The sequence below is a fragment of the Petaurus breviceps genome, unplaced genomic scaffold, assembly GCF_028583685.1.
Source record: "Petaurus breviceps papuanus isolate PSGF00001 unplaced genomic scaffold, PetGlider_PUasm1.0 208, whole genome shotgun sequence".
NCBI classification, from domain to species: Eukaryota; Metazoa; Chordata; class Mammalia; order Diprotodontia; family Petauridae; genus Petaurus; species Petaurus breviceps.
Window position 1 is genome coordinate 5,353,809 of NW_027185852.1, and position 22,557 is coordinate 5,376,365.

At 44.1% G+C, this 22,557-nt stretch overlaps 1 protein-coding gene across 1 annotated transcript in view; it reads left to right on the forward strand.

The window, feature by feature from the left end:
- LOC138165239 (ankyrin repeat domain-containing protein 13C-like) overlaps positions 1–22,557 on the forward strand; it is a 76,607-nt gene that overhangs the window by 43,757 nt on the left and 10,293 nt on the right. Inside the window, exons 6-10 of the mRNA XM_069093360.1 lie at positions 4,692–4,758; positions 10,007–10,151; positions 15,813–15,944; positions 17,044–17,205; positions 21,198–21,277. Of these exons, the coding sequence (XP_068949461.1) occupies positions 4,692–4,758; positions 10,007–10,151; positions 15,813–15,944; positions 17,044–17,205; positions 21,198–21,277 (586 nt within the window). The remainder of the gene's footprint in view (positions 1–4,691; positions 4,759–10,006; positions 10,152–15,812; positions 15,945–17,043; positions 17,206–21,197; positions 21,278–22,557) is intronic.

The window sequence follows — 22,557 nt, forward strand, 5'->3', positions numbered from 1 at the left end:
TCCTTAACCAATCCCGTAATGGCCTTTTTTGTTGCCTTATTCTCCACTGAACAAGCCCTCCTCCTTATTCATGTACTTTCTAAGATTTTATGCCTTGAACTGTGCTGAATCCTCTGGGCAGCTGAATGGGGACAGTCGAGTAGGACTGTAAACTCCCTTCTTCCGACACTTCTCTCCGTGAACCCTCGGTTCACAGAAGCTCTTCTTTGCCATGTTATCCGTTGAAACACGATGGAATTGCAATTCACCTAAATCCATTTCATTTGGATTACTATTTTGTCTTCACTCCCTCTTCCCCTTTTGTATAGGTGATTTTTAAATTTCAATCTGAATACGAGACTTGAATTTCAGACCTTACCTTTCCTGCTAACTTTCTGGTTGACCTTGGGCAAGTTGCTTCCCTAGAAGCCTCAGTTTTCTCATCTATGAAATTAGGCAGTTGATGTTCCTTTAGCTTAGTCATTGATTTTAAAAAAGGAAAGGCCCAAGTAAGTACACTTGAAGCATTAGAAACTTTCTTCAGTCGGTTTTGATTATGCCTAGTTAACATCTGGTCCACATTTCTCCATCTTAACTCAAAGGATGAAGGATCATAGAATTTCATAGTGGACAGAAACACGTTGTGTGGTGGGATCCAAATTGTCCAATCTTTAAGAAGAATCCCTGAAGCAGAGCTCCGAGCCAGTAACCACTTACTTAAAGGAGCTGACCCCTTCAGTGAATGGGCCCTCCAATCTTCTTCATGATTGGAGAAGTCCCCTTTCTCCAGGGCCTTACATAGGACTTCTTTCCCCAGATGCTCAGAAGAAGCAAAGTGAAACACAAGGTCTTCTTGTTTGATAGACAGGGCCAGAAATGACGCGTCAGCATAGGTCGTCACATGGGCATGTTGTCACAAGATGAGCCGCTCCTCATTCTGGTCAAGAGATATAAAAACAAGTTCAGGGTCTTGCCATATCATGTCCAGACATCCCACCCACACTGGGTTGGTCATGCCCTCATCATCCAAAAGGGAGGTTGTCCTCTAGTCAGCATTCTTCTGATTAGCAGTGGACTTTATGACGGGTTAGTGAACAGTGGACAATGAAATTAGTTGTAGTTTAAAGTTTGAGGCCCATTATAAGAAGGAATCTGTCTTATGTAGCTATCCCTAGTTATATGTGAAGAATATACACTTACTATATGTGATTAATGCTTATACTGTATTAATTAACTAGACTAAATGTGTATTACTAGATGAGTATCAGCTCCCACTCTCTTTAGCCATTGTTTCAGTTAGTACTTGTTGCAAGGCCTAACTAGAATCAGTGGGTTCCCCTTCGTTTTTATCCCTAAAGGTACCATGATAGACTTTGTTAAACATGTTGTTAGAATCCAAGTGACTCTGGGGGGCAGCAGCCTGGAGGTTAGTCTGGTAAAACTAGTCTCTGGACCATGTTTTCATTCTAGTGGTAATCAGCCATGTTTTTAATAATATTTTCTAGAATTTTTTCCATGCTTCAGAGTCTACTTCACTGGTCTCCAATTTGAAGAAACAACTTTCTTCTCTTTTTAGAAATCAAGGCATTTGTCTCTTTCTAGGCATACATCATCTCTGACCTGTTTTGTGGTTTTCCATAGATCATCGACCCTGATTCCAACATCTGACATAATGAGATTTTTTTTTTCTGGAATTAAAACTCATTAAAGCTGAGCCTGCTGCAGACTGTCTTGGGCTTTAATTCCCTGTGTACACTTTTTTGCTTCCCTTTTGGTGGTCTCTCTCCTTTTAGTAAAGCTGAACAAAACCAGGTCGGAGGGGAGTATTTTTGCCTGTCTGTCATCTGGTCCAGTTCTGTTTGCCCTTCCCTTTGATCTTCCTTCAGCCTCGTTTGTCTCATCTTCCCTAAGTCTGCCCCAGTGGATATCTCTCCCTCCTCCAGGCTCCTGCTGAAGCTTCTTATTTTCTCATCCTCCTGAGGCTGTTGGTGAAGACCACCAGCTAAGGCTCCCTCTTGTCCCTTGCTTTGTCATGTTAAAGCTGCTGTGATTTGAACCCAGCTTCTCTGACTCCAGCTTATAATGCAGAGCAGCATTGTATGTCATGTGGAGATCCTGATGGCCTTTGGGTTACAAAAAAGGGAAGAAACAAATGATATTGTGGTGGGAGAAGATCACCGACACCTAGAGAGAGAGAGAAAACGGGCCGGCCCAGATGGCGGGCAGGAGGAGGAATGATGGAAGGGAAAGCTTCCAGGAACTGAGGTAGTGACGATGGAAAGGCTTGGCTAGAGGACCTCGAGCCCTTTCCGGTTCTAAATCTGTGATGATTGCTTCACCTAATTTTTTTTTCCAAAAATTTTTACAGAATTTTAAATTGAGATCTTTTGTTACTACATTACCAAGGTTTCCCCCATAATCTTTGTTCTTTCATGGACAAAAAAACCTTATAGTAAATAATTTTTTTAAAAAAAGGAGAAGAGGAGAAAAAATTCAGTAAAACTAATCAAAAATTGAAAAAGATCTGATATGCAGTATTCTCCCATCATGGACCTCTGCAAAGGAGTAGGGAGGAGGAGATATCTTCTCATACTTATTTGGATGCAGAGTTCTTGTAATAAATGAATGCTGTGAAATCACAGAGCATTACTATCTGACCCTGAGGGAGAGACAGGAGGCAGTCATAATGCCTCTGTCAGGACCACCATGGCCCCTCGGACCCTGATGGAGATGGCCCAGGGCCCTGGACCCAAGAGCTGAGGGACTAGGCAGGCTTCCAACGCAGCACCCTCAGCCAGTACATTGGAAAACAGCCCAGTGGCATCATAGAAGGGGACTCCCGCCCCCCGTATGAGACCCAGAGGGAAGGTCTTTGTCTCTTTCTGGTATGTCGATATGAGAAAGTGATAGAGCCTCATCAGTGGCAATGACATGTAACAGGAGGCACAGCTGTTGGCTTCCCCACTGCACTGTAAAGGCCACGGGACCCTTTGTATCCACGAGGCCATGCAGAGGTGCAGAGGACAGAAGACCTGAGTTCAGATCTGGCCTCAGGTTCTTCCCAGCTGCATGTCCCTGGGCAAGTGACTGTACTTCTGATGGCCTCGGTTTTGCCTTCTGCAAGATGGGGACAATAACAGCACCTCTGCAGGGTTGTAGACAATCAGATGTGATAATCAGATGTGTAAAGTGCTCACGCGTGGAAGAGAGTGCTGATTTCCTACTTTCCTTCCACTTGATTTGCAGCCAAAGCCTCCCACATGTGTCGTCCCCCCACCCAGGACAGCCTTAATTTCTGTTTGTGTCCTCAGTGCTCAGCACCATGTGTTGCACGTATTGCCTAATAGATGTCTTCCTTCACAGTCTGTTTGTTTTGAATAAGGTCTATTTTTCCCTGACGGTAACAATAATTAGTCCCCACAACTATGAATTCTACTTGCAAGGTCTTGTTTACTTGCATGAGTGAAGCTCTGCTCAGATTCTTTCGTGCCCCTCAGTGGGGCATTTGTTTAAAGCTCTCCTTCATCAGAAGGACTTTCCTTCTTCATCTTCCCTTGGCCTCTGGGCCAGATATGGGCTTCTATAAGGGGCTGTGCTTGGCTAACGAGAGCTCAGCTTTCAGAACACTTTCACACCCGTGCCAACCCTGGAAGGTGAGACAGCTCAGAATGAGCCCAGTGGTTCTGACTCCAGTCCATTGTTCTTTTTGCTGGGACTTTGGTGCCTAAAGTAAATATCAAAATGAGTTTCATAAACCAAAGTGTTAGAAAAATCACTCTAGCTCTGAGGTTTTTTTTTACAAGAGAAATTTATTCTTATTGCTTATGTAACTGAAGTTGTGCTAGGTGCTTTGGACAGATTGTAACAAACATGTACATAAAAGAAATCTGGGGATAGATTTTAGGGGGAGTTTCTGAATGTTGACAGGACAAAAATATGTCTTTATTTTCACCAACCTGTAATTGAAATTTAGCATTTCCTTCAATTACAAATGTAGGCAACACCACTCATTATGAGAAGGGGTCTAAAGACTTTACCAGATTGCCAAAAGCTTCCTGTGACAAGAGTAAAGGTTCCAGTCCCCAGGCTTATAATATGGGCCTGAATCTTGTGCCTGAATGTAGTAGGTACACTCATAGAACATGCTGTATTCTCTAATGTGGTATAGAATGTGGTCTCTTTGCATGCCTGTAGAGGAATTATAAGAATCTTGACCCAGCAAGAACATGACAGTCGGTCCTGTTTTGCATATGAACAGACATCCACAAATTTTCCGTTGGCTGCAGGATCTCCTTCCTCTTCCTTTTTCCCTTCTTTGGAAGCTTCTCTTTGCCTTTTTCCTTCCACTCTTCCTCACCTCCCTTACAAACCTGACCTAGACCTGGGGCTGGGACATGATGGTTTCGGATTGGAGTTCAGAGCTCATTTTCTTTTAGAAATGTCATCCCATGAGTTACTCAGACTTCATATTACCTCTGGTTCAAGATTAAATATCAGTTTTCTAAAATTGCAAGAGAATTTTTCTTTGTTGGGTCTTGTTTTTAACCTTAAAACAAATTAGTCTTAAATATTATCTGTTTTATTAAAAATAAAGTAATTATAACACTTTCATAAATTAGTGAAATTTTAGCATTGTTGTTTTTATATTTGCATAAGTGTTTAGTAGATTTCTCAATACATTAATTATTTAATCTTTCCTATTACAAATATAGTGCCTTTACTTTCCCGAATTCTGCCTTCTGATGCATGTAAAATATACAAACAAGGTATCAATATCAGGTAAGATGATTTGCTTTTGTTACTGAGGTGTGGAAAAGTTTGCCATGTTTCTGAATACTTTGTTTGACCCAAAGTTGACTCTTTTTGTCCTTTCTGGTAAGGATTTAATTTTAAAACAATTGGATGGGCATTGTAGGTAACTTCTGGGAATACGTTTTAGAGTCTAGTAGAATGTTATTTTACTGAATATAACTTCTGAGAATACATTATAGAGTCAAGTAGAGTGTTATTTAATGAAAATATTTTTAGATTTTTGCATTTATAATATTATAGTATAGTATATTATAATATTTTAAAATGAATTGGTGAAGTGATTGTTTTCTTGTCTCAAAACTGCAGAAGTAGGATAGATCTTCTTTATAAATTGTATCAAAGCTTTAAAAATTTACCTCCGTGTTTAGTAACATGGAATCATTTCATGAAGTTTATAAATTAGAAATATACTGCAGTATAAGAATCCTCTGGAAATAATGTTTTTGTTTATGGATATCTTTTAAAAGTAATATATTGATTAATGATTAATATCTTGTGATTTTAGAATGATTTTGTCCCTGAATATGTTTAAAAGAAATTACGTCCAGTTCCAGCTTTTGATAGCTTAAGGAAGGGAATCTTCTTTTAAAAAATCTTTGCTATTAAAAAAAATTTTTAATTTATTTTTAAGTTTTCAACATTCATACATTTCCACAGGATTTTGAGTTACAAATTTTCTCATCATCTCTCCCCTACCCCTCACCCCAAAATGGCAAGCATACTGAATACCCCTTCCCCCAATCTGCTCTCTCTTATATCGTCCCCCATCCCACTCTCCCTTACTTTCTTGTAGGGCAAGATGGATTTCTTTACCCCATTACCTGTATATCTTATTTCCCGGTTGCATATAAAGAATAATTTTTAACATTTGTTTTGAAAACTTTGAGTTCCAGATTCTCTCCCTTCTTCCCTCCTCTCCCACCCTCACTGGGAGGACAAGCAATTCAATATAGGCTGTACATGTGTAGTTAGACAAAACATTTCCATAGTGGTTATATTGTGAAAGATTAGCTATATTTCCCTCCATCCTATCCTGCCCCCCACTTACTCTGTTTTCTCCTTTGACCCTGTCCCTTTTTGAAAGTGTTTGCTTCTAACCACCCTCTCCCACATTCTGCCCTCCCTTCTATAATTCCCCCTCTTATCTCCTTTCCCCCTATTTTCCTGTAGGGTAAGATACCCAATTGAGTATGCATGTTATTCCCTTCTTAAGCCAAATCCAATGGGAGTACGGTTAACTTATTCCCTTTCACCTCCCTGCTTTTCCCCTCCATTATAACAGCTTTCTCTTGCCTCTTTTATGTGAGATAATTTACCCTATTCTTTCTCTCCCTTTCTCCTTCTTCTAATATGTTCCTGTCTCACCTCTTAATATTATTTTTTAGATATCATTCCTTCATATTCAACTCACCCTGTGCCCTCTGTCTATGTACACACACACACACACATATGCCCACCTATACATTATATATATATTCCCTTCAACTATCCTCATATGGAGAAAAGTCTCGTGAGTTACAATTATCATTTTTCCATGAATGTAAATAGTTTAATTTTAATAAGTTTCTTATGATTTCTTTTTCCTGTTTACCTTCTCATGCTATTCTTGCTTCTTGTGTTTGAAAATAAAATTCTGTTCAGCTCTGTTTTTGTCATCGAGAATGCTTGAAAGTCCTCTACTTCATTGAATGACCACATTTTCCCCTGAAGCATGACACTCAGTTTTGCTGGGTTGGTGACTCTTGGTTTTAATCCCAGCTCCTTTGACCCCCACATTATCATAGTCCCAGCCCTTCTATCCCTTAATGTAGAAGCTGCCAGATCTTGTGCTATTCTGATCATGTTTCCACAATACTCAAATTGTTCCTTCCTGGATGCTTGTAATATTTTCTCCTTGACCTGGGAACTCTGGAATTTGGCTATGATATTCCTAGGAGTTTTCTTTCTGGGATCTTTTTCAAGAGGCAGTTGGTGAATTCTTTGAATGTCTATTTTGCCCTCTGGTTCTAGAATATCAGGGCAGCTTTCCTTGAGAATTTCTTGAAGGCTGATTTCTAGGCTCTTTTTTTGATCATGCCTTTCAGGTAGTCCAGTAATTTTTTGAATCATCTCTCCTGGATCTATTTTCCAGGTCAGTGGTTTTTCCAGTGAGATATTTCACATTGCTTTCTATTTTTTCATTTGTTGGGATCTGTTTTATAGTATCTTAATTTCTCATAAAATCATTAGCTTGCATTTGCTCTAATCAGATTTTGAAGGATTATTTTCTTCGGTGAATTTTTGAAATTCCTTTTCCCTCTGGTCAGTTAAGGCATTTTTCTCATTCTCTTTTTGGGCCACTTTTGCCATTTGAGTTAGTTTTTTTTAAGGTGTTATTTTCTTCAATATTTTTTTTGGGTCTCCTTTAGCAGCCTGCTTGGCTCACTTTTTATGATTTTCTTGCATCATTCTCATTTCTCTTCCCAAATTTTCCTCTACTTCTCTTACTAGATTTTCACAATCTTTCTTGTGCTCCTCCAGGGCCTGTGACCAGCTCACATTTTTCTTGGAGGCTTCTGATGCAGGAGCTTTGACTTTGCTGTCTTCTTCTGGTCCTGTGTTTTGACCCTTTTTGTCCCCTGGCCTGATTGCCCTCTCCTCTGCCTGCTCATCTTGCCAGCCAATGACTTGACTTCTGAGCTCTTTGCCACGGTAGAACTCTGCTTCCAGAGAGGAGAGAGAGATCTGTCCCAGATCACTGGGGTTTGTGCAGTTGTCAGAGGTCTGAGGAGGGCACCCTCTCTACAGCCCCCACAAGCTCTGGCCACACACACCAGGACCACCACCCAAGGCTGCAGCCCAGATCCAAGCAGGTCAAAGCACGAGCAGTCACCCTCTGAGCTGTCACTTGGTCTCCCTACCTTGTGCAGGCCTGGAGCTGCCTTGGGGGCAGGGACCGGACCATGCTCTTGTTAAACCCAGGTCCTGTAGAGTTTTCCCGACTGACTTTTGCCTTTTCTCTTTGGTGTTTGGGTTGAGAAGTCTAGAAACCAGCGCAGCTGCCAGTGAAGTCTGCTCTGGCCGCTCTGTGCCGTGGGTCTGGGCCAGCGTGGCTCGTGCGGGACTGCGCTCAAGTCCCAGCCCGGTGCCGTGGCTCCTTCCTGCTGGCCTGCCAGCCTGCCAGGCTGCCGTCAGCGGAAGCTTTGCTTCTCTGGCTCTTTGTGGGCTCTGTAGCCCTAAAGTTTGTTTAGAGTAGTTTTTTACAGGTGTGGGAGGTGGTTGGAGCAGGTCAGCCAAGGTCCTGCTTTTATTCTGCAATCCTGGCTCCAGCCTTTGCTTTTTTTTTTTTTTTAAAGCAATTGGGGTTAAGTAACTTGCTCAAGGTTACACGGCCAGTTATTTATGGGTGGGTGCTAAGTGTCTGAGCCCGGATTCGATCCCAGGTCATCCCAGCACTGGGGCCAGTGCTCTTACTCACTGAGCCACCTGGCCGCCCCTAAGCCTTTGCTATTTTGAATGACACTGAGCAGAGAACATCAGGGTGAGACCTCATGGAGTGGGGTACACAGGCTCCAATGGGGAGACTGGAGTTGGCATTTTTTGCCTCAAACACATGCTGACTATAGGGCCCTGGACAAGTCACTTGACTGTCCTCAGCTTCGATTTCCATCTAAAAAATGGGAATAATAAATATCCCTTTCCCTCCTAGGGGTGTTGTGGGGATCAAATGAGATGTCATTGAAGTACGTCTTTTTGTGAACCTTACAGTATTTTGTCGATGCAGCCATTTGCTATCATGGAGCAGTCTTCATTCAAGAAACACTGGCTCTCAGACAGATGGTTCCTGCCTTACCTCAGCTCCTCAGGCCTCTATGCACAGCCCCTGTTACCCAGAGCAGATGTGCCCCTCCCCATCCACAGCCTCTTACTGCAGCTGTGAATGTGCCCTGATAGTGAGCAGAGTCCGGAAGCACCGGCCTGCAGGGCGGGGGGCCTCTGGCTGGGCACCTTTCTCTGTCTTTGTGTGGACATCGCCTCTTTCTGTCTGCCTGCAGCAGTCAGGATCATCCGCAGCTGGTCTCTGAACTTTTGAAAATCTTGAAACATTTGGATCCACTTTTCAACACCAAAAACCATTCCCTCAGATGCTGCAGTGCTTCTCCTTGTGAAGCTTTGCGGTCCGGCCTCAGCCCGCCGCGGCCCCGTCTTCCACACTCTCTACCTCTGGCAGCTCAGTGTCCTCCCATGACTCGATCAGCTCCTCCTCTCGCTTCTGTCTCCAGCCCTTGTGCTAATTTACAGTCTTGTCACTTCTTCAAGCATTTCACCCTCATCAGAGCCGTGAAAGATGGAAGTGGACTGTGGGCATGTTTGTGGTCCAGCCTCTCTTCACACATGTTTCTGTGACATCTTCCCTGGCCTTTCAGAATTTTTTATGTAAAGTCACATTTGCATAATGTGAATTCATGTAAAGCCAAGTACTCTCTGTTTTCAAAGTACTGACCTCAGTTCTGGGATTCAGAGTTTCCAGAAGGCCCCCTTGTTCCCTAGGGGCATATAGCCCACTGGGGCAGGAAATAGGGAGAATATGGACCTCAGTAAATATTTTATGTATGCAGTGATAAGGTGTGATGAGAGATAGAGGCTTTGGCAAGAACTTGAGTTATTAGGACTTTAATAAAATAAAGGGAAATCTTTACAGTTTAATTGTTGATAAAATGGCACCATGAGAGAATTTTGAGATGTACTTTGGTGTCATTAGAAGTAAAATGTATTTTAAACCAGGAGGTAATCATATAACTAGGAAAGACAAAAGAAGGGAAATTAGAAATTAACTATAACAGTTTACATTTTATTTGTCAGCATTAATGAAATAAATCAGTAGGACAAATTTCTTGAGGATAGGAATCTGTATCTTACTGATCTTTACATCCCCCAAACCATTAGCACAATGCTTTACATATAACAAACTTTCAGTAAATGTTTAGTGATTGAATACCATTGATGGAAACATTAATAATATCACAAATAATAAATCTCAAAGAGATCCCAGGCATCATTTATATGATGTGGAAGATTAAAGTCATGTAGTATCCTTTAAATAAAACATGATGAAGTTATCTTATGAATCTGATTGTGAAACGTGGTCATTTTAGATTTTAATACAACCGTTTTATTAGGAATTTTGTGCCTACAGTGTCTTCCAGTGCTTGTTTCATCAGTCCTTTTTCTACAGGCTTGACACAACTCTCATAGACTTTACTGACATGAAGTGCCAACGAGGGGACCTGAGCTTCATTTTCAGTGGTGATGCAGCACCCTCGGAGTCGTTTGTAGTGTTAGATAACGAACAGAGAGTTTACCAGCGCATCCATCATGAGGTGAGAGCTGCTGGTGGGAGATGTCTGGGGGTGTTGTTTGTGCAGCCACAGGGACACTGCTGTGGAGATACTTCATGTCTGAGAGAGTAGACTACAGCAGACCTCTCTGGGTTGCTGCTGCATCCTTCTCTGGCCTCTGGCCTTCCTCCTTCATTGATTCCATGTACTCCAAAGTCACCTGTTTTTTTCCTGGTAAAACTCAGTATTCTTTTTAAAAATTTGCATCTTTAGGAAACTTTAAGATTTTGTTTGTTTTTTTCCAATCCACACTGTTGACCTTTCCTCAAAGGTCACTGCTCTGTTGGCTTCCATAATGTGATTTTTTGGTTCTTCTGGCTTTTTGAACACTTTCTCTGCTTTTCGTGATTGTTCTTTATGTACTTAAACTTTTTCCTTAAGACTTTAATTCATTCTCATGACTATGTTCCACCCTCTGAAATTTAGCCTGCCCTATCCTGCTCGCCACATTTCTGAGGGTGGATTGTGCTCATATAGGTCCCTGGGGCTGTGCCCTCTGTGAGGAAGAGAGGTGCCCTGGAGGTGTTGGTAAAGAAGCGACATTGGCAATCGGGTTTGCCCAGGTGTGTCTGCCATCTCTGACATAGACGAGATGTGTGATCCTGGGCGAGGCTCTGACCTCTGGAGAGGGGTCAGTTTGCATCGGCAGGTGGTGGGTCATCTTGAGGTTCTCAGAATCCATAGACTCACAGGTCCCAGTGAGGAATCTGTGTGTGAGGAGTGGTAGTGTGGGGTGGTGGGCAAAGCAAAGTCTGGACTTGGAAAGACCTTCTGACCCTCCCTGGTTTACCATGGCCTGGCCTTTTCTGCTCTAGACTGTCAGATGGTCATAGTAAAAGCTATTGTATCTCCTCCAGTCCCTGCCTCTTGGAGTTGTTCCGTAGCTCCAGTGATGCAATGTTTGTCAAACCCTTGTCGGTTAGTTAGCGTTTATAAAGTACCTGCTGTGTGCCAGCCACTGTACTGAGTACTGGCATTACAAAGAAAAGCAAAAGGCTCTTCTCAAGGAACTCAGTCTTACTGGGGACAGAATGTGCCAAAAACTTTGTATACACAGACTATATACAGGAAAAATCGAATATAAAATAGGGAAAGACCTCATGTTAAGGGTGTATTGGAAACATTTCTTGTTGATGGTAGGACTGGAAGGAAGCCAGGAAGGAGAGAGAAGATCTTCCTTAAGGAAAGACCAGAAGGTCAGTAGATTACAGGTATAAGGTGAAAGACTAGAAAGGTGGGAAGGGGCCAGGTTTTGGAAGGTTTAAAATCAAAATCAGATTTTTAATTTAAGATTAAAATCAAAAGATTATAGATTAGATCCTGGAGATAATAGGGAGCCACTATAGTTGATTTAATTGGGGGGAGGGGTCCGTGTGTGACATCAGACTTGTACTTTGGGAGGATCATTTTATCCACTGAGTGAATATCTTGCACTTACTGGATTTTTATTAAAAGTTGAATTAGTAAGCATTTTGGAGTTAGGGAATCTTTGGGAAAATAGATGATGTTGCTTTGAAAGCATTTTACCCATTTTAAGTGATGAAGACCCTATCCATGAAGCAGAAACACTAAGGAGATGATCATGTACTAAATTGTGTGGCAACAGGACGTAATGGTGCTTGAGATAAGGTCAAGGGGGGCGTGTGCTGCATGAGGTGCAGGAGACTTATGGAGGAAGTCTGATTGGCCTGTGGCGATTAAGGAAGGCTAGAATTTAAAGAGATGGACCAACAGGGAGATGTTTTTGGTTTTTTTGAAGGAGCGATGGACTAAGCATATGGAAGGTTAGGGAAGGTGGCAGCGAATAGAACATTTATAGACAGGAAGAAAAGTCTGACATTTTATTGTTGGGGAGAATTGGTCACATGAGAGAGTACAAGCAGAGAATGTAGACTTAGGGCAGGCACTGTTCTGTGTTGTTATCTTCAGTGCTCACTGAACACAGGCCTGGCACAAAGGAGGAGCTTCATAAAGTCCTGTGATTCGACTCACTGACTGAATGAAATGGGCGAGATTATAGAAGAATTTGGCCTTTGTGCCTGCACCAATGGGAAGGTATTCAAGAGAGTGACGTGAATCATGTTACAAGGCCTCAGAGAACATCAAGTCCAGCTTATTTTTGAGATGGTGATTCTTTGTAGGAAATGGTGAAAGGAGTCTTGAGTGAAGTCAGGCAGCACCAGTAGGCACCAAGATTGGCCCCGGACAGTGAAGGCCCTGCCTGGCGTGACTGTAAGTGCATAGAAACGAGAACATCTGAATCGGCTTCTCCAGAATCATTGGTACTAGTTCTTTTGGGATGAGTGAAAGAAAACAAGAGCGTGTCCAGTAGAAGTCAGGTGTGGAACCATGGGTTTGGGAGTGCCCCACGTTCACATCCCAGCTTAGCAGGCCTGTTTAAGGGCCCCCTGAACCTCGTCAGTCTCAGCTGGAAAGGACTATGGGGCCACGAGACAAGAATCCTCTCGATCCTGTTACCAACAGCTGCTCTGGAAAACCTCTGCTTGAAGACTTGCAGAGATGGAAAACTGGCTTCCTCCTGTGGTCACCTACTCCTCTTTGGGAGAGCACCATGGCAGGGGGATGTTCTGTTAGGTCAAGCTTTGGCCAGTTGTCCTGGTAGTCAGGGTTTGGCCAAATGATACGGAATCTTTCCTCCTCTTAGCGGCTGCTCTTCCTGCGCTTGAAGACAAGGTTATCACCCCTAATTCTTGTCTTTTATATGTGAAATATCTCAGATTTCTCTAACTGATGCCTAGATTATAGCGACTAGAGAGTCCTAAAGTCATCCTAGGTGCCCTTTTGAGGAGCATCTCTGGGCTATCAGGGTTTGTCATAAAGTGTGGGACCAGATCTGAACATAAAACTCCACATGGGGTCTGACTTGGGCTGAGGACGGTGGGACTGCCCTCTCCTGTAGCTCTGACGTTGTCTGCATCATTTCCCACCTGGCTGCCGGGCTCTGGGACAGCCCAGAGTCTTGTCTTTGGGGTAGCATGAGCCTCCTGCAAGATCCCCTCTCTGGGGGGAGAGCCATGAACTGTGAAGCCTCTGTTCACGAAGAGAGCTTCACTCAGGTAGCCACCCTCCATCATGTCCTGGAGCCAGCGATCTTTCTTTGCTCCATTTTATAAAATAACTTCTCTCGTTAGGTCAGACACCCCTTGAGGACATGGACTGTCTGGTTTTGTGTTTGTGTCCTCAGTGCTTTGCATGGTGTCTGGCACATGGTGCTGTGTAAGTGCATGCTGCTGGTTTTATGTTAATTATAGTGCTGGACCCCTGCAGTGAGGAGGACCGCATCGGCAGATCACCAGCTGCAGCCTTAGTTTGCTCATCTTTCAAATGGGGATAACGGCACTTAACTTACTTGGTCCTTATGGCTATCAAATGACATAATTTGCAGAGTTACAATAAAATTAACTCTTATTATTAATTACCATACCACACTGTTGAATGATGTGCTTGCCTCCCACTAAATCCCTTAGACCCTTTTGTAGGCAGGATGCTACCTCATGATGCTTTTCCTGCTCATAACTTCTGATGGTGACTTCATGTGAGACCCCCTTCCTTGTGGGCATGGGCCCATTTAATAACTAGTCTTTTGAGTCCAGCCATTCAGCCAATTACAGCTGAATTTAGAGTGTTGCCCTCATTTTAACAGCTGGGGAGACTTTGTCCAGTGTTTTCCCAAATGCACAGTAAACTCTCTAAAGCATCCCCTGGATTGCACCAGCAGTAACCCAGTAAAAAAGCAAGAAATATTAACTTGGTAGGATTTGTTGATCTGTTGGGTCTTTGTGATTACTTGTCTGTTTCTAATTATGTCATTAGTAGAATTAGAACACAGAGAATCTAGAACATTAATGTTCATTAACCATTTCTTGAGGGGATGCTTTAGCATTTTGGTCCATGAGTCTCTTCAGACTCCATGGCCTAGAGTTTAAGCCCTCCATTCTCCTGCCATGTGTCATTTGTGCAGGGGATGGGATTTCTTCAAGGGCCAGGTAGATACTCTCTTGCTGTCTTCCTACTTGAACTGTGTTTCAGATCCCTACAGATCATTTTCTTCTGTCCTTTGTTGTCCTAAGATGATTCCCCTAGGCATAGAATTAAAGAAAACAAGGGACATACTTTCTGCTTTCTCTTCCCATGTGTTATCTTTATTTCATGGTAGCATTTCATCTCCTTTTGTTTTACCCTTTCCCTGTCCCTTCTGTGTGTGTGTGTGTGTGTGTGTGTAAATGGGTGTGTACACGGTCTCTTCTCTCCTCCTCTCCCCAGCGTCTGATGTCTGTCTGTGTGTCATCTATCAGAAATTATAATATGAAATGGTCACTTTCCCCTAAGGCTGCCTTCATTTCTACCCCTAGCAATCAAGCCTTTCTTCTCAGTGAGAATAACATTCAGAGTAGGTGTTCTCACTTGTCCTTCCTTCCTGGGGGAGGATGAAATTATCCTCAAGGCCAGTCAAGCCATTGTTTGCTGCTCTGTTTTTGGAAGAGAGAGCTCCCATAGGTTTCTTCGTGGTTTCGGGACATGTACTTTGACCCAGCAATAGCACTACTAAGTCTGTTTACCAAAGAGATAAACAAAAAAAAATGGAAAAGGACCTTTTATTATTTTGGTCATTTTTCAGTTGTGTCTGACTCTTCGTGACTACATTTGGGGTTTTCTTGGCAAAGATACTAGAGTGGTTTGTTATTTCCTTTTCCAGCTCCTTTTACAGTTGAGGAAACTGATGCAAACAGGGTTAAGTGACTTGCAGGGTCACACCGCTGTTAAGTGTCTGAGGCTAGATTGGAACTTACAAAGATGAATGCATCTTCCTGATACCAGGCCTGGCATTCTCTCCACTGCACCACCTAGCTGCCCCCAGAAGACCTACACGTACAAAAATAGAGCAGCTTTTTTTTGTGGTGGCAAAGAATTGACAGTTGAGGGGATGCCCATCAATTGGGGAATGACTGAACAAGTTGTGGTCTCTGATTGTGATGGAATACTTCTGTGCTATAAGAAATGAGGAGCAGAATGCTCTCAGAAAGACCTGGGAAGACTTAGAGGAAATGATACAAAGTGAGGTCAGCAGAACCAGGAGAAGGTTGTGCACAGTCATAGCAGTGTTGTTCAGTGAGAACTGTGAGTGACTTAGCTCTTCTCAGCCATATAAAGATACCAAGTTCTGAAGTTCTTTTGATGAAAAATGTTGTACTTTAACAGAAGAAAAACGGTTATAGTCTGAAGGCAGATCAGAACCTACTCTTCTCAGCCTGTGTGTGTTTGTGTCTGTACTTTCTTTTACAGCATGACTAATTTATAAATATGTTTAGCACGACTACACAGGTATAGCCTATATCTAGTTTAATTGTCGTCCTAGGGAGTGGGGTGGGGTGGGAGGGAGGAAGGGAGAGAATTTGGAAAATTTTAAAAAACATGTTAAAGATGGTATAACATGTAATTTAAAAAATTAAAATATTTTTTCAAAGGAATTTTCCCCATGGAATCTACTTTCTTCTTTTCCCATTTATATCCTGGGAAGACAAACAGAAAACTTTAAAAATATTTGATACTGATGACATGTAATGATTCTTTAAGTACCTACATATTATAAAATCTAACTTATAAGGCGTCTTTTTCTTTAAGGAATCAGAGATGGAAACAGAGGAAGAAGTTGACATTTTAATGAGCAGTGATATTTATTCCGCAACTTTATCAACCAAATCCATCACTTTCACACGGGCCCAAACAGGATGGCTCTTCCGGGAAGACAAAACAGTATGTGTGAATCAGACATTTTGATCTTTCATAAAACTATTTATCTTTCCTTCTGCCTCAGCCCTTGTCAGTCGTGAAGGTGGACACTCTTTTTGTCTTGTAATTCTGCTGCCAGGAAGTGTCATGGTGGTTATTTACATGGAGCCTCCATGGCTGAGCTTATACACGGTCTGTGACACAATTGATGAGGGCATGGTTGTCCTCAACTGATTGTGATTTTTCCAAGTTTGATCTTTCCAGCTGCTTTTGGCAACTACAGGGGTAAGGCTTGTGATTCAGTTTTGGGGAGCATGATTGGAAGTTAAGAAAACAAGTCTTGTTGTCTTCCCCCTTCCCCCAAGAAAACCCCCAAAAGACTTGTTTCCCTAGTTAGTTATTCAGTAGCATTTTTATCAGCTGGATTCTCCTGCTGCTGACTAACTTGGGATCTGTGGTTTGGAAGGATGTTGTGGGGGCAGAGAGAACACCGGCATGACTCTGAAAGCCTGGAAGGATGGTGGTCTTTCCGAAGCAATAGGGAAGTTTGCAGGTGGGGAACAAATTCATTGCTGGACATGTTGCATTTGAGATCTCCACCAGCTCCCCAGGTCAGAAGTATCTGCTAGGCAACTGAGCTCAGTGGGGGTAGGTAGGAGGTAGGAGGGCTGGAGGAGAGAGCTCCAGGAGGCATCCCATGGGAAGGAACTCCATGGGGGCTGAGGAGGCCACCGAGTGACAAGGGGTCAGTCACATGATGAACCAGCAAGAGACTGACAAGGAGTCACACAGTATCCCTTGTTATTTTTATTTTTTTAACCAGTTGGTACTTTTAAAGCAATATTATTAATTTCCCAAGTGGCTGTCAAACTTCAGGCCAAGACGTTTTGACTCAACTAGAAATTTTAGTGTTTATTTTTAAATCTCATCTAAATTTAAAGTTGATAAATTCTGATACATTTTATTTATTAGGATCCAGAGGATGAAGCTTGTCTTGTGCTTGATTAAGGAGTATCGATTTCACGTAATTTTCAATGAATGATGAAATTGGAGGTTCTTTCTGTTGAAGATTCCTTTTATTGGAGATATTCTCAACTTTTTAAAATATGTGATTTTGTTTCAGGAAAGAGTGGGAAACTTTTTGGCCTACTTTTACCTGGTGAATGGACTTGTTTTAGAATCCAGAAAAAGGAGAGAACACCTCAGTGAAGAAGACATTCTTCGAAATAAGGCCATCATGGAGAGTTTAAGTAAAGGTGGAAATTTAATGGAACAGAATTTTGAGGTACAGTAAGCACAAATAACTTTATTTTGTAAATACTGTAAGGCCAAAGATCTTAACCTTTTTAATAAGAGTGAATTTTTAAATTTTCTTTACTTTTCACATATTGTTTGTTTTCTTTCTAACTTCAACCTGTTTATGTCATTGACATTTCAAAAGGGGGAATAGGCCTAATAAATCAGAAATTTAATCTTGAAATTTCCTTTCAAGTTAGTTTTTTGGAGGGGAAGGGGGTTAATGTTAGGTGTCCGAGGTTGGATTTGAACTCAGGTCCTCCTGACTCCAGGGCCAGTGCTCTATTCACTGCGCCACCTAGCTGCCCCCTTGAATTGATTTTTGCTATTGATCAGTCCTTTACTTAAAAATTGCCTTGCCATTTGTTGCAAACTTAATGTGCAGTGTTGTTTAAATTCTCGTCTTCTTGCTTTTGGTCTCATTCTCATGCAGTACGTCTTCTAGTTCTGCCTCCGCAGAGTTCTGTCCACCTTGCCCATCCCGTGATTCTCATTTTCTTATTCACCTGGCGGTTATTCTGTTCACAGCATGTATGGTGGTGTATGGGGTGTTCAGAAGGACTGGCCCCCCTGGCATAGGGGCTGCCAGTATGTCCGATCTGAGCAATCATTAATGAATGGGAAATGGAGATCTTCGTTTCCTCTTTCCTTCGTGGTGATGGTGCTTTCCACCTCAGGGTCAGGCTTGAAGTCCTTGTCCTTGAACTTGGCTGGGGATGTACAAAGCTGAGTGCACTCAGTTTTCTGGAGGTCTCTGGACCATTGATGTTCGGGGGCTCTTAGCAGTTAAGCATGTGTGGGCAGCTCAAGGGAACAAATTCACTTAAATTTTGGAGTGGTGAGTGAGGCCCTCTCCCCGTCATCATGCTTCTCCCCCCGTTGACCAGACCCCCGTTGACTAGGAGCAAGGAACTCAAATGAATCCGTGGGAAGTTGCTCTCAAGGTGCAGATTGCATCTTATCCCTTTCTGTGTTGTCAGAGGAGTCCCCTAAGTGTGCCATGAGGGTCCTCACTCCATTAGGGCTCCCCAGCTTTCTCATGACATCTCCAGGGGATCCGAGGTGCCATATGTCACCCTGGCCTCGGGACCATTCCAGCGCTCTCTTTGCTGTCATGCATTTCCTTGATGACTTCTTTACTCCCGCTGTCTAAAGGTTTTCTTTGGTTGCAGGCTGCTTGCATTTCCTTGCCTTCTGGGTCATATTTCTTTTCCTTTTTTTTGGAGACTCGTATTCCATATCTTGTCTAGTAACACCAGGAGAACATTGGTGCTGAGGAGACGTGCTCCCTCAGCTTGTCCATCCCCACCCGTCTTCTCCTGTGTGGGAGCTCAGACCACACTCCTCTCTTGGGGGAGCGAGCCTCTGCAGTGTTTCAGAACCACCAAAGGCAGCAGCTGGAGGAAGGGAATCCTTCTGGCCCTCTGTGCCCTGGTGGCCAAGGCTGTTTTGTGCGCCATCTCGTGTTCACGCACAGTGTTATTTCTGTGGGTTTACCGTCATTTCAGAGAATCTTGAATAACTTTAACGTATGGATGGGAGACACCTGGTTGGAAGAGAGCCTTCAAGGCGCCATTTGCTCTACTAGATCAGATGCTTGTTTCTGTCCTCAGACAATAAGCATGGTGGAGACGATGAATCCTCTGACTCTCCCTTAGTTGTGAGATGGTAAAACTGGTCCAGTGTGGAATGTTGCTTGCCAAAGCCTGCCGATTGCCTTCTTGGGGAGCCTCTGTGTGCCTGTGCCTCTCCTGAAGGTTTAGAGATGGGAGAACAGACAGGAGGTGGGCGCTTGGCTCTTTCCCCATCGTGGGCACCTTTCTCAGCGCCCTTGGAGCCCTCTCCCAGCTGCACCGCTCTCACACGGTGGCTCCATTAGACTCTCTCGTTGCAGTCCAGTGCCTTTGCTCTCTGGGAGGGTGTTGTGACCATTGCTTAGAGAAGTCCAGGCCTGAGACGCCGCCATCCCCATCCATAGTGTGATGGCTCCATTGTCTGTGATGTGGCTGGTTCCTGGTTTAACCTTCCCCTGCTTCTGCCTCCTGAGACGATCCTGGTCACTGTCCTCATCGTCCCTAACATTTAAGCAGGGTTGCTTTTGGCCACAGCCGCCTCTTGGCAGGTACTTTTTGGGGCTTCTTGGTGGGCCGGTAGATTGATGTGGACTTTGTATAAAATGATGACAATCAGGATTGCCTCATCTTTGCCGACCTCTTCTCATGCCTCATTCTCACTCGTTTTTCTCAGCTGTCCCTCTGCTCTGAATGGTTGGCTGTCTGTACACAGGAGGTGGATTGCAGGATGGCTTGTACTTGAATGATGAGCATTTTCCTGTCCCCCATAAAGGCCCTTTCTTTGTGGTGAGGTGATTTGGGGGTCTCCTACAGCGTTCCCGGTGCTTTGTGGAGGCAGAGCTCACTCCTACTCCCACCTCTGTGCTGAGGCCTTACTTTGCAGGGCCTTGCCGACTCCTTGACGGTCCTTCTCTGTACTGGCGTCCGTGCTTAGGTGCGGTCAGGTTTTGCAAACACAGCCGTTCCCCCAGATGTAGAGCACGGCTGACCATGTCCGAGGTTGCGTGGCTTCCCCGGGAGTGCTAGCTTTGGTGCAGCCCCCCCTTCTGTCTCTCTGGGCCCTGTTGGTGTCACAGAAGTAGATCAGTTGCCAGGTGGGAGGGGCCTCATCAGCCCCTGCCTGAAGGACTCACCCGTAGTGTGGGCCTGTTGTCATTCCTTGGGCGTGGAAGGCTTCTGAGGAGCAGGAAGCCAAGACACCTTGATTGGCCCTTTCTGCTTTGAGGCATCTGTACCATCTCATACCTGCTGCTCCTTGTTTTCCCAGCATCGCCCCACGTTCCACCAGCGTTCCCTACTTTTGGCATGTGACTTTGCCTCTCCTTTCTGTTGTTTGCATGACCTGCCCCTCCCCTTCCAGACTTCTTCCTTTCCCCCGCCCTGCCCCAGTTCCTCCTGGCTGTTCCATGAACAAGGCCCTGCTTCCACAGCTCTGCACCATTGTCTCTGGCTGCCCCCCAGGCCTGGAACCCTCTTCTTTTCATCTCTAGCTCCTGGCTTCCCTGGTTTCTGTCAAGGCCCAGCTCAGGTCCCACCTTCTAAAGGACACGGCCCTCGGGTAGTTGTTTTCTGTTGATCTGGTATAGAGCTCATGTGGCACACACTTGTTTGCTTGTTGTCTCCACTCTCAGACTGCGTCTTGAGGGCAGGGACACAGCAGGCACTCAGGTGCTTGTTGGGTGGATGAGAGGCGTGAGGCCGTCCTGTGGCAGGGTTCCTTTGTGTCCCAGATAGTCTCGTTTTGCAGATCTCTTCCTCCAAGTCTCTCTCCTGATTTAGCATTTCCGAACTTTCCCAAGGCTCTCTCCTTTGTATTTTGGCGTGAAGTGAGGACATTCTTGACTTAGCTCTTGTGGTCACACAGCAAGCTGACCCCCACTGTCCCCATTTCTGCCCTTTCCCTAAGAAGTCCACCCTGATCTCGTCACATTCCGTCTTTATTTCCTCAGTCGAGTCTCCCTTCCCTTGGTGTCCAGGATGAAGACACGAGCCCCGTTCTAGCGCCTGCCTCTTCTTTTGGCTTCTGGTTTGGTGATGGAGAAGTTTTTCTTCTCCTTGTCTCCTGTATGTCTCTGCCTTCCCTTCTCCAGCCTACAGCTCATTCCCACAGGGCCAGCTCTGGACAGCAGAGCTCTGTCCCCTCCACCAGCTCCAGATGCTCCTGTTCACAGCTGGCTTCCTCCTCCCCCAGGAGGGATGGCCTTGGTGATATATATTACTGGTAGGACTTCCCAAAAAACATTTTGGTGTCAAAAATACCTGAAGCTTGACTGTGTCCTCCCCTTCCCTGGTGTCAGGGAAAGCAGAGAGACAAGCCAAAGGTTTCCCTGTGTACTTTATTCTGACTGTTACAACCAGTGGCTCAAGTGGCAGCTTCTCACCCCCCACCCCCAATTTTCCCTTGCAGCCTGTCCGAAGACAGTCTCTGACTCCACCCCCACCTAACACGATTACCTGGGAAGAGTATATATCTGCTGAGAACGGAAAGTGAGTATTCTACAAAGTGGGAGGCCTTGGAACTGGGGTAAACTAATGAAGCAGCTTTTCAGATCCTTTCTCCGAAAGTCAGGCAGCCTCGTCTGTCTCCCAGATACCTGTTTTTGGGTTATGGTTGGTTTTCTTTCCTCGGAGTAAATGCAGGGCTTGACACTGTTGGGCAGAGTGGACAGGGCCTTGGCCTTGGTGCTTGCTTAGATTGGACAGCGTTAGCAGTTTCATAATGTAGCGCTTGTTATACAGTCGTATAAGACACCAACTGGCCTTAAACTGGAAAAGAGAACTGTGAAATAGCCACATCTTTGCCTAAACCAGTGTCAGCCTGACATGTTAAGATTCCTGGGCCATCAAAATTCTCCTGCTTGAATTCCTCCGTTCATTATTTCTCTCCTACTGGCACTGATTTTTTAAAAATTAATTTATTTACTCTTAGTTTACAAGATTCAGTTCCACAATCCCTTGAGTTTCACATTTTTTCCCCTCCTGCTCCCCCCACCCCCAGCGGCATGCACTCAAATATAGGGTCTACAGATACCTTCCCATTAAACATTAGTCAGGTTGTACAGAAGGATTATAACTGATGGAATGATCAGTGGGAGAGAGGAATCAAAACCAAACAAGGAAAAGAAACGGAGCAGGTAGCTTGCTTCAGTCTGCAGTCAGACTCGGCAGCTCTTTCTCTCCATCATGAGTCTTCTGGAGCTGTCTCCAGCCTTGCCTTGCTGAGAGGAGCCCAGTCTGTCAGAGTTGGTCATCACACATACGTTGTGTCTGTGATTGTGTACAGTGTTCTCCTGGTTCTGCCCCTCTCACTCAGCATCAGTTTATACAAGTCTCTCCAGGTAATGAAGTCCATCTGCTCCTCATTTTATATAACACAGCAGTATTCCATTATATTCACATACCACAACTTGTTCAGCCATTCCCCAATTGATGGGCATCCCCTTGATTTCCAATTCTTTGCCACCACAAAAAGAGCTGCCATAAATGTGTTTGTACATATGGGTCCTCCTCCCACTTCTATGATCTCTTTGGGATACGACCCTAGAAGTGGTATTGCTGGGTCAAAGGGTCACTTATTTATAGCCCTTTGGGCATAGTTCCAGATTGCTCTCCAGAATGGTTGGATCAGTTCACAACTCCACCAACAGTGCATTACTGTTCCAGTTTTTCCACATCCTCTCCAGCATTGATAATTTTCCTGTTTTGTCATCTTAGCCAGTCTGACTGGTGAGATGTGGTACCTTAGAGTTGTTTTGATTTGAATTTCT